The sequence below is a fragment of the Zingiber officinale genome, chromosome 5B, assembly GCF_018446385.1.
Source record: "Zingiber officinale cultivar Zhangliang chromosome 5B, Zo_v1.1, whole genome shotgun sequence".
Lineage (NCBI taxonomy): Eukaryota > Viridiplantae > Streptophyta > Magnoliopsida > Zingiberales > Zingiberaceae > Zingiber > Zingiber officinale.
This window is the reverse complement of record NC_055995.1, coordinates 122,005,561-122,022,986: the sequence shown is the minus strand read 5'-3', so window position 1 is coordinate 122,022,986 and position 17,426 is coordinate 122,005,561. Positions and strand designations below refer to the sequence as shown.

The 17,426-nt window shown below is 34.3% G+C and overlaps 2 protein-coding genes and 1 pseudogene across 2 annotated transcripts; 1 reads left to right on the top strand and 2 right to left on the bottom strand.

The window, feature by feature from the left end:
* Window positions 1-401: 401 nt before the first annotated feature.
* LOC121987809 (thioredoxin H1-like) lies at window positions 402-1,226 on the bottom strand. Its single transcript, XM_042541533.1, has 3 exons — window positions 1,040-1,226; window positions 835-957; window positions 402-755 (listed from the first exon to the last, which is right to left on the bottom strand). The coding sequence occupies exons 1-3, from the start codon at window positions 1,124-1,126 to the stop codon at window positions 615-617; spliced, it is 351 nt and encodes a 116-aa protein (XP_042397467.1). The 5' UTR covers window positions 1,127-1,226; the 3' UTR covers window positions 402-614.
* A 1,136-nt stretch (window positions 1,227-2,362) lies between these two features.
* On the bottom strand, window positions 2,363-16,269 carry LOC121985716 (WD repeat-containing protein 13-like). The gene is made up of 14 exons (XM_042539319.1): window positions 15,974-16,269; window positions 15,647-15,891; window positions 15,432-15,535; window positions 15,130-15,199; window positions 14,888-15,017; window positions 14,654-14,791; window positions 8,664-8,803; window positions 5,389-5,436; window positions 5,178-5,288; window positions 4,914-5,092; window positions 4,707-4,828; window positions 2,949-3,025; window positions 2,741-2,871; window positions 2,363-2,671 (listed from the first exon to the last, which is right to left on the bottom strand). The coding sequence occupies exons 2-13, from the start codon at window positions 15,836-15,838 to the stop codon at window positions 2,761-2,763; spliced, it is 1,422 nt and encodes a 473-aa protein (XP_042395253.1). The 5' UTR covers window positions 15,839-15,891; window positions 15,974-16,269; the 3' UTR covers window positions 2,363-2,671; window positions 2,741-2,760.
* On the top strand, window positions 13,073-13,206 carry LOC121988013 (annotated as a pseudogene).
* Window positions 16,270-17,426: the final 1,157 nt, after the last annotated feature.

Below are 17,426 nucleotides of genomic sequence, written 5' to 3'. Positions count from 1 at the left end.
GGTCGGCCCTGTCCCACCCCACTAATGTATGTTTTTGTTTTAATTTTTTAATTTTATTTATTAAAATAGTTATAAATTTTAAAAGTAAAAAAATTGAATAAAAGAAGTAAATAATTAAATATGAGAATGTTTTTTAATAATATTATTATTATTTTTAGATAATTGAGTGTACTGTAGAAATAATGAGCGTTAATGTTAAAATAAATATAGGTGAAAGAGATATATTGTTATAATAAGTATGTTATAATGGATCTTATATTTTTTGTGATGAGACATGATATTATAAAAAGTTAGTATTGTGGATGCTCTTAGTTTACATCTTAATTATTTGTTTGCACACTAATAAGATAACCAAAAAAAATCTTTTCTAGTCGTCCTGAGAAAATCAAATCCAAAAGTAATAATTTGTAAATCCCAATGGTAGACATATATATACGCGTTAAATAAATAGTGAATACAATCATGAGCTGAATCGACAAAACTCAGTATCATGTTTTATTACAGAAGATGTAAATTAACTCTGATAGCTAGCCAAATTATAGACCGTATTATTCCAAGAACAATTAGCAATCAGCAGAGAAATTAACTGCACGGGCACGCAGCGATCGGAGCATTCAGTAGTACTTGGGCATGTGAAGCACCACCTTCTTGGGCAGTTCGTCTTTACGTGCCCCGACGATCCTATCCACCACGCGCCCCTCCTTCAGGAAGACGAAGGTCGGCAGCGTCTCGACTTCCAAATCCATGGCAACCCTCTGCCATTCAATTAACGACACCGAGCAATTAATTAACTGTAACAGCATGCAGAAGACCGATCGAAGAATTAATTATTACCTTCAGTTGGTTGACGTCCACCCTGAGGAAGATGACACCGGGGAACTTCTCGGCCAGCTCGGAGAAGAGAGGGGCGATCACACGGCAAGGCCCGCACCAGGGAGCGGTGAAGTCGACCACCACCTGTAGGATCGATCAGCCCCAGAAGTGTTCAGTTCGTTTTACTCGAGGAGCAAATTAATTAATTGATGAATCGGATTCGTACCAGCTTCCTGGCTGCGTTGGCGAGCAGGATTTGGCGATTCCAGTCGCTGGGGGTTTGGCATGCGATCACGGATCCCTCCATTGCCATCCTCCTGAGCTTTTCTCCCTCGAATCACAGAGCAAATTACCAGATCAAAGAGGATTCGCTGCTGCTGCTGCTGTCTCTCTGCCTCTGTTCAGCGTGCTCTATTTATAAGCCAAAAGGCTCGAATTAATGTCATTCCTTTTGAAAATATTGTATAAATACATAAATTGGAATTCCCTTGTCATCGTCGCTCCAATCGCGATCGCGCTATTTCGCCGTCTTTAGTTTAATGTTTCTGCGAAATTAAGAGTAAAAAAATTACGCATCGCTCACGTTGCCATCCACCGCAATAAAAAGGTTGGCGGCTTTGAGTTGCCACTTGGTGTCTCGATGCGTCGAATCACTTGCGCATTCGAGCCTGCATTTTTGGATAGATTAGTGCAATTTTACCACTAATCCTGAAAATTAATTATGAAATAGACTGTCCGACTTCATATTTTGTCCATCAAAAAAAATTCAGTAAGCACGATGACTTCTAAAATGATGTCCCGATTTCACCTGTAATTTAGTCGTCGTAAGTGTGTCCTATATGAAAATTATACCCTTGGTTATTTAAGAATCATCACATCTAGTCCCGGCGCAATCGATTTTTATATTCGTTTACACTTTTGAGTGCCTAAACTGTGGATAGCTTGTTGCCGGATTAAACATGATTGTACTTTAGAAATCATTGTGGAAATGTGATTCTTGCTTGGTGGCGTCCACAGCCACTAGAAGTGCTCGTAATTAAAGAGAATAGAATCGATTCAAAGAGGAATGTATGGATTTAAAATGCATGAGACGTCCTATGTGAAATGTCAATGGAATATTATGTTGCTGTCTTTCGTTCATGGACACGTCTAAGTAAAAAACTACTGGCTGTCGAGATGTGAAGCGAATATGGGATTGTTTTCGAGGATAGCCGCCGTCCATTGGCAAGTTTTTTAAAGACGGGATGGGGACTAGGGTCACATCTCACTTTTGTGCTGATTTATGGACTACCAATTCATCTTTCCCTTCTCGCCATTTTAACCACAATGTTTGACATTATGATTAAAATATTTTAATCTAATATAAAAATTACAGATCAAATTTAAACATTTCATCGAACTAAGCATTTCGGTAAATTGAATGGAAACATTGCCTAAAAAAGATAAATATACATTAAATTATAGAAAAAAGAGATTTTATACATCAAATTATTCCATCAAGTATAATCTAGTATTATAAAGGTTCATGCCTGCTCAGGGAGCTAAAAGATTGATAAATCACTGACACATCTTACTGCAGCTTTGTAAAAGATGCAGGTTATTCAGTACAAATTGGTGAAAACTGATACTTCCACATGATAATTACAAGAAAACGATTATGAACAAGAGAATGGGTCAATTAAGTCTTCTAATGCGAGTAGACTTTAATGTCACGACCCAAACATATATGTAAGAAAGAACTAGGACATACAAGAAAGAAGGAAAAAATGGTACAACAAAAGTATTACCCTCTGTGATCAATGAACTCCGTCGAGCATTAGGCTGTAGTGTCCAAAGCATCAAGCTGTAGTGGCCCCCGCTGGAGAAACAAACACATCCTTTATTTGAAACCTTTATATTGACTAGTAATAGCTAATAGAAAATATACCTGTTCTGCTGCAGTTATGCTCAACCACTTTGCGCCCTCTTCCAAACAATCACAGTTCCATCTGAATCAGATGAAGCCAACAAGTTCTCTCCATGATTCCAAGCAACTCCAATAACTGTGGAGCCATGGCCCTGCGGGAAGAAGAAATTCGTAATCACAATCAAGTATGGAGAGTGCAAAATGAATAGCAGAGGTCTGAAAGAAAGACCTGAAGTTTGTTAACGCATGCATGCTTGGGCCGAGTCAAATCATAGAAGTAGACATTTGCATCTTCACTTCCCGAAACTAGAACATAAAATCAACTATTTAGTCAACTATGTGACCACTGAACGGTAGGGAAATTGGAAATTATGGTTTAAACATTAAACTCCATTAACAAACCAGAGAATAAGATCAACATATTAGAGCTCTTACATCAAATATTCTCATACAATGATCACAACATAAATGATGCATATGGTTAAGAGCAGAATCTTTAGATTTAAGTTAGATCATAAAAGTAGAAGATTATTTTATTCTCAAGTGCTTTTCCAGCTGTAACATCCTTTTAGCCAATACCTAAGTTTCCAAAATACTCAGAGAGTCGTGCTTTTCCAGCTGTAACATCCTTTTAGCCAATACCTTAGTTTCCAAAATACTCAGAGAGTCGTAAGGGACAGTTGTAAGGGGGATATTTGATTACATTTTGCTTTCAACACTATTTGAAATAGATTTTCTTAAACCTTATCTAAAGAAATTGGCTTTCATCTACTTCTTCAATCATTAGCCTTGTCATTTGTAACTTCTTTTATAGTATTCATCCTCTTTGTCCATCTTCAATGGAGAAAAAATTGACCAAGCAAAAAATATCCTCTTTTTTGTGTTACTGAAGGAAATGACCCAATCTTTAGTCACAATACCATTCTCCATGCTACTGACTTCAAACAAGAAAAATATCAACAGCTGAGACCATGATTTTCACAGATCCGAACTAACGTTTAAAGAAATACCTACACGATTTCCATGACATACGAAGAGCAGTACATGGAAGTTGAGTTATTCAGATCGTGCAGTAATCTGGGATAACAGTAGCTAGTTGACTTGCAATGCTGACAGAAGCATCCAACTAAATAATGATGGAATCTACCAGTAGTAACACAAATAAAACCCATTTATCTCCTAATATTGGTAGGTGCTTTCGTAGAGAGAATGCATGCAGAAGGTTTTGCGTCAAATCTTCTGGGGAGGTATTTTCTTGTTCATTGCTGAATTCAGCACCCCCTCTCAGGATCAATAGCAAGAGCATAGGCATCACAGATTTAGGATCAATAACAAGAGCGTAGGCATTTTCACAATTGAGTAAAATGACATTGTTTGGAATCTAGATTTCCTTATCAGAGCTACTTGTATGCACTTGGTGAGCATATAACATTTGGGCTTCCATTCCAGAAGCTAATCATTTGACTGATTTTAAACACCGACCAATTTACCCAAGGGGTGGGCAAAAATCCTGACAAATCCAAAAAGAAAATTCCAATTTCAATTTGGGTTTCATATTTTTTAATTATTTGAAAATTTAGGATAGACCATATAGGAAAAAAAAATATATTATACATTGGATATTCTTTGATTGATGTAAAAAAAGAGAATTATTTTTCTCGAAAATTTTGGGTCTTGCATACGGATAGTTTTGATAATTCACATCCTTCCAATTCACCCCTAAGTTAATCAAGCATCTTGATCACTACCCATAATCATAAGTTATACTGTTGTTTAAGCAATTACTCACTTTTCATAAACATAAGACATACTGAAAATTTGAGCAAAGAGACCGGTTAGAAAGAACACTAGATTAGTGTGATATACAAAAGATCAATACCAATTTTTTTTTTTTTTTGCTATATTGACTTTACTAAAAGAATTAGATTAACAGAAGTATCAAGCTTAGAATTTTGCAAAACACATTGCCAAATAGAAATGGACATACCTACAAACTCCCCCTTTCCGAGGGAAAGCAGAGGGCAGAAAGAAGCACCAATGTTATGCGACCTTGGAGCTAATTTGAGAGAACACAGTAGAGTTAAGTATCCTTGAACTTCCAGAGCGACACTGTAAAATGAAGCATAAATTAGTTGAATAAAGATAATTGTTCAACTGGATGTTGGTATAGGACCAAGGAAAAATCACTAATAACCTGAAGAAACAAATATTTCCATCTCGGGCACAGGCAAGAAGTACAGGTCCTCGTGCAACAAATGAGAATGTACGATATTGTACAGTTGTAATTGGAGATTTACTCCTGATACTTCGATTCTTATGAGACCTAGATATTGCTGCTGTATGAGAGTTGACTTTAACAGAGTATATACATCCCTGTGATTTTTCACTCAAATAGTTATTTTTTGCAATTAAATTGTATTTAAGAAATGTATTTAGTTCATGTGCATCAGACCATAACCTGAGCGTCACCAGCAAAGAGATGTTGTCCAGTGTGATCATTGTCCATAGCTGTAATCTCATTTTCAAATAGAAGTTTAGTAACAACATGTCCTGTGCTAAAATTGAGTTCCTGAGCCACAAAAGAGGGTCAATCAAATAATAAAACAAAGAAAGCAACCAAACATTGAAGTAGGTTTTACAAGAAATAGATGTAGGAAATGGAAACTTACGTTGATTTCTTTGTTCCCATTTCCAACAGAAAGCAAGTTGTTATTCACCTACAATACCCAGCAAAGAACATGCATAACAAGGATGAAATATAGTATATGAGGATACAATTTGATAATTGTGACTGTAAGAGTAACTTTCTGATTTCAAATGGGAACAAGACTTGTCCTTCCAAAGAGTTCCATATGGGAACACTGTATGTTTTATTATTCTTCCTGGAACTTAGCAAGAAGGAACAAATTGCAATAGTTTAATACATAACACAAAAATTACTAGAGATTTTAATAATTCAATACAACTTGGTGTCCTGAGGTAAATATTGTTATTGAAATACACACACACACACACACACACAAGTAAAGCCAGGGTAAAAAAAATACATACAAAGAATAAGTTGCCATTTATGAAACTACAATGAAATTACACAACAATCTCAAAAAAAAAAAAAATCTAAAATCCTTTAAATATTTCAAAAATCATTAATTTCTACATCTCTCTATTTATTAAAGAAAAAAGTTCTCCTTTATTTGCCTTTTATCTGCCTTATAGTTAGCAGCAACCAATATCCACTAGTGACTCACTATAAAATCACTCTCTCTTATTAGGCTTCACCCTTTCTCCTTTTTCTTGTCAGATAATTCAGTTCATATACAGCTTGCAGGACACAGCCTTATAGGCTCACTAGACACTAAAGCAAAACAAAATAACATTTTGAATGGTAGAATAAGCAGATAATAGAATATCTTCCAGAACTGATATTCTTGGTAATAGTTATTGGAAGTAATGCTGCAAAATTGATAAAATAGTCAAAAAGACAAATTGCCATGCCTTGAAGAACTAGCAAAGAGTTGGCCTTATTCTCCCCGAGTATCTTCTACTGGAAATATAACCAATTTAAAATATTATTTTTTATTTCTAAATGAGGATTGTGAACATCCATGAATGAGATTGTTTCCTCAAGAAAATGAACATAATTTCTTTCTAGGGTGCACAACACTTCAAGCCTACTTGCTCTTAATACCCTCCAATAGTAATAACAATTGGCACCTGTTGGAGACCCCATTATGTATCTCATTTTGTTCAGTTTGGTTTCTCAGGCACAAATATTCAGCAATATTGAGTATTTTAACAGTCAATATACCATAATGAAACCAACTACAATCTTGGCAAATAGAATAAACATGGAGAGTATTGCAACACATCATAGTGAAAACCCACCAAATGTGGCTTCTCAACTAGATGATTTGATGTGTGCTCACTAGCCAGAATTTGTCATGGTGTATATACTTTTATTAATTCTAAATAATAATTGCATAGAGCGACAACCAGTGAGTCAACCTCCAATAAAGATCCCTTGTACACCAAGTCATGATACTTTCATTATGATCCAACTTATTAATTAAGAATACATTGAGAATAAAAATCGATGCACAACAATATCCTCGGAAAGTATATGAAAGATATAAATGCTTATACAATAGAGCATGAGGATCAGTGGCACCAACGTCGTCTATTTCTGAAGCTAAGCATTTTCCAAAGCACAGCAAGGTAGTTATCTCAATGAATATAATATAAATAATATGTAGAGAGACCTTAAATATAGAAAAAATAAATAAACTATCATTAAAACTTGCAATGGTTTCACATTATAACTACATGTTGATAGCTAGTAATAGAAGTATCAACTCATGTTGAACCTCAGATTCTCCCATTAGGGCTTATAAATATACATCGCCAATTTTATTGACTCTACAGATTTGGCGGCTAATGCTAAATAATTATATTTCTTTAGAAATATTATAGATCTTATACTTAATTAATTTTTGTAAACATCATTTATTCTAAATAATTTTTCAGTGTTCACCAAATATGTGTCACACCACATGAGCCATGTTGTGACCCAATCACATGTTGTTTGTGATCTTTTTAAAATCCTTGCCTATGTTCTTTCTTGATTCCTTGGTTTTTATTCATCAATTCTCTATAATTTTTCACTGACCCTGCACTTTGGAGGGTGATACATGCCTTAAAAAACTATTCATTTGGAAAATGGTTAAGAGCTTCTGTAATTGTAAGCACTTTCTTGGCCTAATGACTCTAATTGCAATAGGTACCCAAGGGAAGCCCACCTAGGGAAAGATAAGAAACTCAAGCCTCTCCTTGCCTGCCTTAGGAGCTAAAGCAAGTGCCCAAATGCCTTTCAATATTTAACTGCATTGGATGCTATAAGTTTGAGAGTTGCTAATTCTTTAAGTAGACATGCTCCAAGCCCATTAGTTTTACATTGACAAGTACAGCAGCCTAATATATAAATATACAATTAGTATCTTTCCTGATAGTCTTAATAGTTTAAATGTTTAGGCAATTTTAACATGGTATTAGGAGGTCCAAGCTTCAAATTTGCTTGTCAAAAAAAAAATAATAGTTACCCACCCATAGCTCTGAGTCATGAGCCATGAGCCATGTGAGCGTGAGGGGTGTATTGAAGTTGGGATGCTCCATACCCATTACTCTCACGTGGACATACAATGGTCCAATATATAAATATAAATATAATCTCTTTCCTAATACTCAAACTTTTGAATTTAGTGTTAGTTAATCAACTTTAACAATAATAATTGCTTGCAGAAGCTAGTTTCATATTTTAAGACTCAAGAAAAATTACAAAAAGCATACAACAGGTAAAGGGATTTTAAAAGCTACAATTCAGCACAAATTGTTTCAATCTAGTTAGAACATGGAAAATAATTTTCCAAATAGAATCACGAGCTTATGAAAAACTTCACAACAAATGGAGAACTAGTGCAATGTTGAGCCAGTAGTTACTATTTTTCTCATGCAACAATATGTCATGCAAAACTTGTGTAAATCATATTGAATAATCAAGCATTATCAGTAATTATGATCCATGGCCAGTTTTTCCTATGTTGTATCTTTCACACCAACACAACAAATACAACAAAATGTTGTATAAATCTCATTGAATAATCAAGCATTATGAGTAATATGATCCATTGCCAATTTTTTCTATGTTGTATTTTTTCCACCAACACTGCAAACATAAGAAATTCTCTAGGAAGGATTATGTGTACCTTATCACATTCTCTAATCGGAGATGATCTGTTAGTTATGAAAGAAAGCATATAGATTCTCACTCTTGTTGTATTTATTCAATTGTTTCTATTAGTCAAGATAAAAAGAGCTAAAAATAATCAAAATTCTTGCGATTTTCCAGAGAACAAGAGAGAATTAACAGAAAAAGAAAAAGTGGGCGAACCGGATGAAATCTAATGCATAGTTGGGGCGAAACTCCATATATTATTCGCATGCAATGACCTTTTGATACATCCCAGACGCGGACAGTTTTATCCATTGAAGATGAAGCAATGTACTGATTGTTGGATGAAAAATCAAAATCTGTAATGCAGTTAGAACTTCAAATAGAGCAAAGGAAAGATAGCTGCAACAAAATTTGGCATGAGCATCTTCATTTATAAATGCTGAATATTAATAGGAAAAAACAACATTGTACATATTGCACAAGAAAAAACAATCATGTATCTAGTTGCTAAAAGACTGAAATAATTATTAAATGGGGAAAAAATATGTTTGCTTATATTGTTACATATACACATTGCTATCTTATTTAGTTGCTATTATAACTATGCAGCAGTAAATGCAAAACCATCTTCTCATTATTTGTAGTGTGCTTCTTTGATGAAAGAGGATCCGAATATCTTTCATACTATTTTTAATAATTTTTTAGTTTTTTTTGGTATTTAAGGTATTTTTGGTATTAGGGTATTTTTAGAAATTTTCGTCTGTTGTTTTTTTTTATTTTGAATCAGTTTAGGGATTTTAGGATTGTCAGTCTATTTAGAATTTTTCCTTTCTATCAGGATTTATTTCTTTTTTGTGTTTTAGGGTTTGAAGTCTATATAAACAATTGTTTGGGTTGATGTAAGGAAGTTTTTGATTAATAAGAATTTGTGGCCGCACCGTTTCTTCTCAAATGTCAAGTTTGGTTATCTCCTGACATACTACAAAATTAATGGGATTTAGAAGATCGCTTCTAGTATTCGTGTGCAAATCAATGAAATCGATAGTTTACGTGTATGAACGTGATATGGAGCAACGAGTTCGAGAGATGATTGATGAACTGATGGGTCAGATGGACAGGGTTGTGGAACAACTTACTAAAAGGATGGAGGCAATGTTTGAAAACCAAGATAGAAGAAATCCAGTCCAACTCCGTCACCTGACAAACTCGGATGTTGAAACGGGTGATGGAGGGAGGAGGATGCTTATGAAGAAGAAGTAGAGGAGGATCGCAGGCGTTGGGAGACAAGTATGAGAATTGAAATCCCTGAGTTTCATGGCAGCCTACAACCAGATATATGCATCCGCTCATTCAATGAGGTGGATGAAGTCGACGACGAGAGAGACGAGCACAAGATCGAAATATTTGGGGATCTAGTTTATGATGATAATGAATTTGATGAAGTTGGAAGAAGAGGATGATGACAATAAAAGTGTCTCTTCGCTCTTCTTTGATGTTCGACATCAAATGGAAGTTTCTCCGACAAACTGCCTCCCGAAAGTTGATTCCTTGCCCGACAGCTTCATTGAGATTTGCGCTGACCTCTCTTCGCCACCTCCTCCTGACTACGAAAAGGGATAGCGTCGAAGATTGTCCCAATTCAGTGGGGAGAGACAAGATTTTAGAGTCAAAACCTGAGCAAGCATACCGAAGAGTGAGGTTTTCTTAGGTACAACAACCGGAGGAAACAGCCAAAGAGACGACAAGAGTTCGAAAACAGGAACAAAGGACACGATGGAATTGCATCCAATAAGTCTAAAGGAAAGCAGTGAAACAAAACATAAAACTATAAAGCGTAACACAAAGTCAGATAAAGAGCTGCTAGAATTTACTTTGAAGTATCAAAAAGTTGTAGCAAAAAAGGATGTAGCGATCTCTGTTCGTGAGAGGCTTGAGTTACTTTGCAGGGAGTTGCAATGTCAGAATAAAATGTTGATGGATGAATGTCAAAGAGTATTCACTGAAGGACTAAACACGAGACAAGATTTATCTACAATGTTCAGTGATGCAATAAAGAATATCAGCAACAAGCTTGAGGTGCAAGAAGATGAATGCCTTTCTCAGCTCAATGAAAATGAAATGCTGAGAAATAAGTCAAAGCTCCTTGCTAACCAATATGCTCTGCTGAGCAACACTTTGGCCAAAAGTTACAGTAGAAGGCATTAGAACTTCAGTTTGCTGATCTCAAACTTTAGCAACAGGAAGAGAAGTCAGCTAAGGAACAAACACAAATTCAATTATATGTTTAACAACTTTCATAACTTTTGACAACAGAAGAAGATTAAAGATTACAACTAGCAGCTGATGAGGAGAGGTTTTAGTAGTTCCATGATGTCATGCTCGTCGGCGGATCGACGAGGATTTCCAAAGTAGCTGCCAATAGATTTTACCTAGTTGATGTCAAATGATCTTCCTCCTAGGCTACATCCCGATGTCACTATTCTAAACTCGAGGACGATTTTTTTCAACCCGGGATGACTAATGCAGGAGAATCCAAATATCTTTCATATTATTTTTAGTAATTTTTTAGTTTTTTTTGGTATTTAAGGTATTTTGTTATTTAGAGTATTTTTGGTAATTTTCGTCTTTTGTGTTTTTGGATTTCAAGTCCGTTTAGGGATTTTAGGATTGTGATATGTTTAGAATTTTTCCTTTTTGTCAGGATTTCTTTTCTTTTTTTTGTGTGTGTCTTTGGGTTTAGAGTCTATATAAACAATTGTTAGGGTTGATGTAAAGAAGTTTTTGATTAGTAAGAATTTGTGATAGCATCGTTTCTTCTCAAACTTCGAGTTTGGTTGCCTATCTCCTGGCATTCTATGGAATCAACAAGGTTTAGAAGATTACTTGTGCTCGAATCAATGCAACTGATAGTTTTCCGCTGCATCAATCTTATTCTCAAAATACACATATAATCAATTCTCGTACTGCAACTTACACGATAGAGGTTATTTTAAAATTTTAAGCCTTACATGGTATTATATATTTTATTTCCTCAAATCTCTTAACTTATAATTAAAAAATGTGTTCAGAGTTTATTCATTTTAAACTAAATTCAATATACCCATTTTGAAACAAGAGCCAAAACTTATTTAGCACTCATACCATGCTTTTGTGATCATGGATTTCATCCATAATTTCATCTTTTTTGGAATTCATAAAAATCTCATGCACATCATGCATTTTTTATTATTTTGCATCATAACCTTTGCTGTCAACTAATATTTTCACAAAAAATATTCTATGGTGGAATATTTTTGTTCGAACAAGAACATATGACGTCCTATCAAATAGACAAGAAATGTCAAAATTTTCTTTAAACAAAAACAGTCAGCCCATAAACAATCTCTGATCACTATCTGAATCATTTCTACTGTACATAAACCTTATGCCTTAGGAATGCATCATGTGTATAATAAACTTACAGAAAAAGGTTGGCTTGATATACCAATTTAGGTAAATTAATCTAGCTTAATCATTTCAATCCAGCATCTGGCCTAATCCTAGTCCTTGTCAAACAAGTTTTAACCATTTTGCGCAAAGGTTGAACTAGACTCTTAGCTAAGCATTATTTGGTTGGCACTGGTTGGGAAGATTCTATGTACAGTTAACCCACTGAACAGAAATTGACTTTACCTGGCCATCCTATGATCAGTTTTTGATCTTCTCTTGTCCTTCTTTACCCCAAAACAATCCTAGTCAATCATTGTCTGATACCTAAGAGTGTTCAAAATTATCACATAATGCATATTCTAGTTTAAACATTCCTTCTTTATTTCCAATAGTGTTAATTTATATGTTTTACAACAGAACAAATGTCTTGAATAGAAAATTAACTGATACATTGACATGGATAGAAGTAACATATGTGGAGCAAGAAAATTAGTATTGTGACAACATCATGTTTCACCATGGAAAAGAACAAAATGCAAAAGAGAGCCACCAAAGCATACTTTGGCATCCAAAATGAGAACAAGACTAGAACTTCAAATCTTTATAGACATACTAAAAGATGCTCTACTGGACCTAAACAATTAAAGAGCCTGCATACATACATCATCACTACAAGTGGATCCAGATCAAGGAAAACTATATGTGTGTGTGTATCTTACTATCTTATTAAGAATTTGGACCCTTTACTAACTAACTAACTCTCAATTAATTTGGTAAAGCCCAAAATTAAATTACGTTAATGTCCTTTTTTCTTTTCACACCGAAAATAATTTCAAGGTTTATTAGTAATTTCCACATACGCATTAATCAGGAATCTAGAGTTCAAGACTCAGTTATGATGTATTATTGAAAATTTGAAAATTTTTCTTATTAATCAATTAGGATCTAGAGTTTGAGACTCAACTACGGTGTATTATTAGAAATTTTTCTCATTAATCAATCAGGGATCTAGAGTTCGAGACTTAGCGTATTATTGAGAATTTTTCTCATTAATAAATTAGGAATCTAGAGTTCGCAGCGTATTATTGAGAATTTTTCTCATCAGTAATTTTCTCTTTAGTCCCATATCTTAGGATCGACAACACTGCGAGCAGAGAAACTTCTATAAATATCTTAAGTCAGCGACGTTAGAAAGTATACTTTTCTCGACTTTTTGGCTAAAATCAAGTATGATATTAAATTAATTTTTTATAAGGGGAGCCCATTACAATAGCTTGCTGTTGGGATTCTCGAGCGTCACCCTCGCATTGCACTATTTGGCGCACCCTTACCAAGTTTAATTTATGGGCCTTTTGGCTAAGATTAAATGTATTATTTTGGCGTCATCTGCATTGCGTTATGTCAAAAAAAATTTAGAATAAATCATCTTATCATTGAATAATGTTGGCTAATTACTTACAGAAAATATTCTTTTTATAAAATGTACGTGTATTCATATATTATATTACACATGCAACATGTGTGCATGATCACTAATATATATAGGAAATCTCATACAAGATTCATCAAATTACTTGTTGAGAACATTTCCATAGGTATCCTTAAACTGAAATGATAGATCATGAATATACAAATCAGAATTGGTGAAGGGACTCTTTTGTTTATATTCTGAGTCATTTTCCCATTTTGTATGCATGCGAAACACATCTTAATATTCATATCTATATGCAAAATACTTTGTTCCTACATGAAAGGAAATATCTGCACAACTGAAATGGTGGAAATATTAAGATGAAGAAAACACAACATATCAATGTGCTTGGACATTTTTTAGGCTCAATGAACAAGCAAGCCAAATATGAACATTAGTAAGCTCAACAAGTTAAGATTTTTGGATAGTTTCTAAAAAAGAAGGTCAAGCAAGCTCTTGACAAAAGCTCATTTATAAGCTCACTCATACTACAAAGTTTCATCAATAAGTATTGAATTATTAATTTTATGCATGTATATTATTAGCACAAATTATGATGGTATGTTGTTTAAATAATTATTTAGTTTGTATGTTAATATGCTCACATACTAGAATGATTAAGAATCTAGTTGAGCTTAGTACTTGCTAAGCTTCAGGCCAACAAGCTTAAGAATTGACTCTTTTATTTATTAGGCCACTATGCGAAAATGTTTGAGCCCAAGTTAATAGTATCTAACTTATCTAAGCTTAAGTCTCCTTTGTTAGCCCATAACTAAATGGATTAAATGGGAGTGTTATAATCTCCCTCACTTAAGGATTAATGTTCTCATTAAAACCAAAACTCTAACTCATAGCCAAGAATCTTCTCTAATTGACAGCGTGTGAGGCCCAATGGTAGCTTCACCATTACAAAGGCAACCATTTACAGTACCTCACAATGCCTAGGATTAGGCTATCTCACTATGCATAGGATTAGGTTGCTCTAACACCAATTATCACATCCTACTTAGATGAGAGAAAAGACTTATTAACTTAACAGAAACTACCATTGGGCCAAAATATTTAAGCTCAAGTTATCAGTAACTAACTACTCATCTAAACTTATAAAGCTCCTCCATTAGCCCATAGGACATCATCTTGGGTATTTGATAAGCTTGATTGACAAACAAAGGAGAGTCTAGCCAAGTTTAGCTTGTTTATAGTAGCAACATCAACTTTGAAATCCTCAATATGGAGGAAATGGAAGGGAGACTAAGGTAAGCAGAATGAAGTAGAATAGAATGGAATCAAATTTGAGTCAACAAACCTGTGATAGCTTTTGAATGTCCTTTCAACTGATGACAAAGAGATGGTTGCTCAGAAGCGTTACAAATTGTCAAGCTTCCATCCGATGCACCATATGCAAGTAAATTGGAACTCATGTGTCCAAATTTTACAATTGTAGCTGGTAGTTGGACATTTTAGTTAATATCAGATTATTGGCTTTAAATGTAAGAGAAAAAAAAAAATGAAAGGATTCTTTCTTATCAGTTCAAAGTACCTGAAGCTCTACAGTTGTCAAAGATACAGTGCATTCCAACAAATGAATATGCAGGTTCAGCATGCCGGATCTGCCTGTCTGAATCAAGGCTATTATAGTGGCCAAAAGATAGGTTGGAACCTCTTAGATCCTTCAGTATAAAAATTCCACAATTGGTTGTTTAGGTAGTGAATAGCAAAGAACATATAAACCTGAAAATAAAATGTGAAATCGTTGACAAAGAAAATAAATGCACCACCTACTCTGCTAGAACCCCCAGTGTCTGTGTCATTAAGTATAGATTGTGGAACTGATGATGGAACCCCACGGCCACTGACACATCGATTTAGCATCAAAAAGGGAAAAAAATATCAAGTTATAAAGAATAAACATTCACAAACAAAGAAGAAGATATTAATTAGAGGATAATTTGACAAAAAGTAATTGAATTTAGAACGGGTCTGTTGAATTTGGCAAGTAAAAAATAACCAGTTTAATTGATCTTCAAAACTATGTAAAGCTACTCTGTATGCAAAAGCAACGAACATCCGACTTCAGTGCCTACCTGTTACCAGCACTGCTTGACTGGCTGGCAACATTCTCCCATTTCCTAGGCCTTCGAATAAAATTCCGATATGCGACGTATCCTCTCCCATTGCATCTCCACTCCTTACAACACGAATTCCATATTCAATCACAATCCCCATAAATTTTACCAATTTTACCGACAAAACAGCTAAGAACCGAATTTTCTATATCTAGTACGAAGGAAAGCAGTACCTGCCGACGATCGATACCCGGAGAGGAGACAGCTTTACGGTGGATAAGGAGGCGGCGAATTCCAGTGTAGTTCGGGCTGTGGTGAGTGATCGGTGGCTGGAGAATGCAGCTCAAAAACTCGGGATTAAGATTAGGCCGCGACTCTGCTTTCTCCTTGTCAGGCTCCACTAGTTCTTCACCTGCCTCCGGCATATCTCTCGCGTCAAACAAGATGCCTTTAACGAAGCTCGCGTTCCTCCTTGGATCTAATACCAGAATAACTCGAGGGGTTAACGATGCAGAATAAATGGCTACAGCATGGCAGCAGAAGTGTAATAGGAAACGTACCACACTCCGGAAAACATCAAGCTCCAGTTACTGGAACCGATTCAACTAGTTCAACGAGATAGAAACTTTGTTTGCCGCAGTAGATAAATCGTCGCCACCGAATTTGGGGTCGGATCGGATGTCTATGGACGCCAATCGGCGGATGGTGATTCCGCGTGCACAGCTAGCGGAAGGGAAGAACACGGCAATAGTCGAATCAACTGGAAACAGAAGGGAGATCGGAATAGATGTTCGCCGCCTCAAGCCTTTCCGGATCTCGGCCGAGGAAGAAGAGGAAAATGGATTTCTTTTGCAATTCATATGATTTTTGGAAAAAAAAAAAATTGCGAAAATGAATGGACCTTATGGTCAAAAGACCAAGATGTACGACTCTATGTCATCCGACGGGGCTGCTTCACTCATCGAATCAATGGCTTGGATTGCTTTCACCGGACATGAAATAACTCGGGGTCCACGTCGGATCCACGCTGGGAACCAATCATTTCCACATCAAATCTTAACGGTATGATATTTTGATGAATTTAGGAGAACAAGTCAGGACTTATTTCAATAATTATTTTTATAAAAGGCATATCTTAATTCAAAAAAACATTTTTAAAAATATATATATATATATTATATTTTACACCCTAAAAATATTTTGTTATAGGAATTATGTCTGTTATAATATAAAATAATATAAAGTAAAATTATTCTAATTTAATTAAAATTATAATAGCTAAAAAAATTTTATATTATAATAATTTTTATCAATTTATTTAAAATTATTCAAATTTAATTAAAATCACTTAATGCTATTATAACATATAGTAACTATTGCACTTTAAGTGTTCTTCTGTATTAGTTAATATTTATTTTTAAAAATTTAAAGCCCTTTATGACTAATTTTGATTAAATATATATTTTACTGGACAAAGCAAATTGAATTGAATTGAATAATTGTTATATATTTTAACAACTATTGCACTATACTGAACCAAGCGAATTGAATTGAATTGAATATATATTATCATAAGCAGATATCCTGGGGAAATTTTCTTCAAATAAGCGTGAATAGTAAAATTATTATAAAAATCGGTAAAAATAAAACTTTTAATGAGTTCAGATGAGATTAATTCACATTTGGGATTTAAATTCCGATAATTAATTTTTTTTAAAAAATTCTCATAATCTGGGATTTAAATCCCAACACTTTTACTTCCGGGATTTAAATCCCGACAATTTTTTTATAATAACGAGATATAAATCCATATTCTTAGTAAATTTTTTCATATATTATTTGATTTTTCATTTAATGCTTAAGTTTTATTTTAAAAAAATCATATTTATAATAAATTTTATAATTTGTTTACAAAGCCAAATTGTTTTATTAACCTATGTTTAAATAATAATAATAATTTATAAAATTTATTAAATAAGATTAATTAATAATATAGACATGCAGCAGACAATT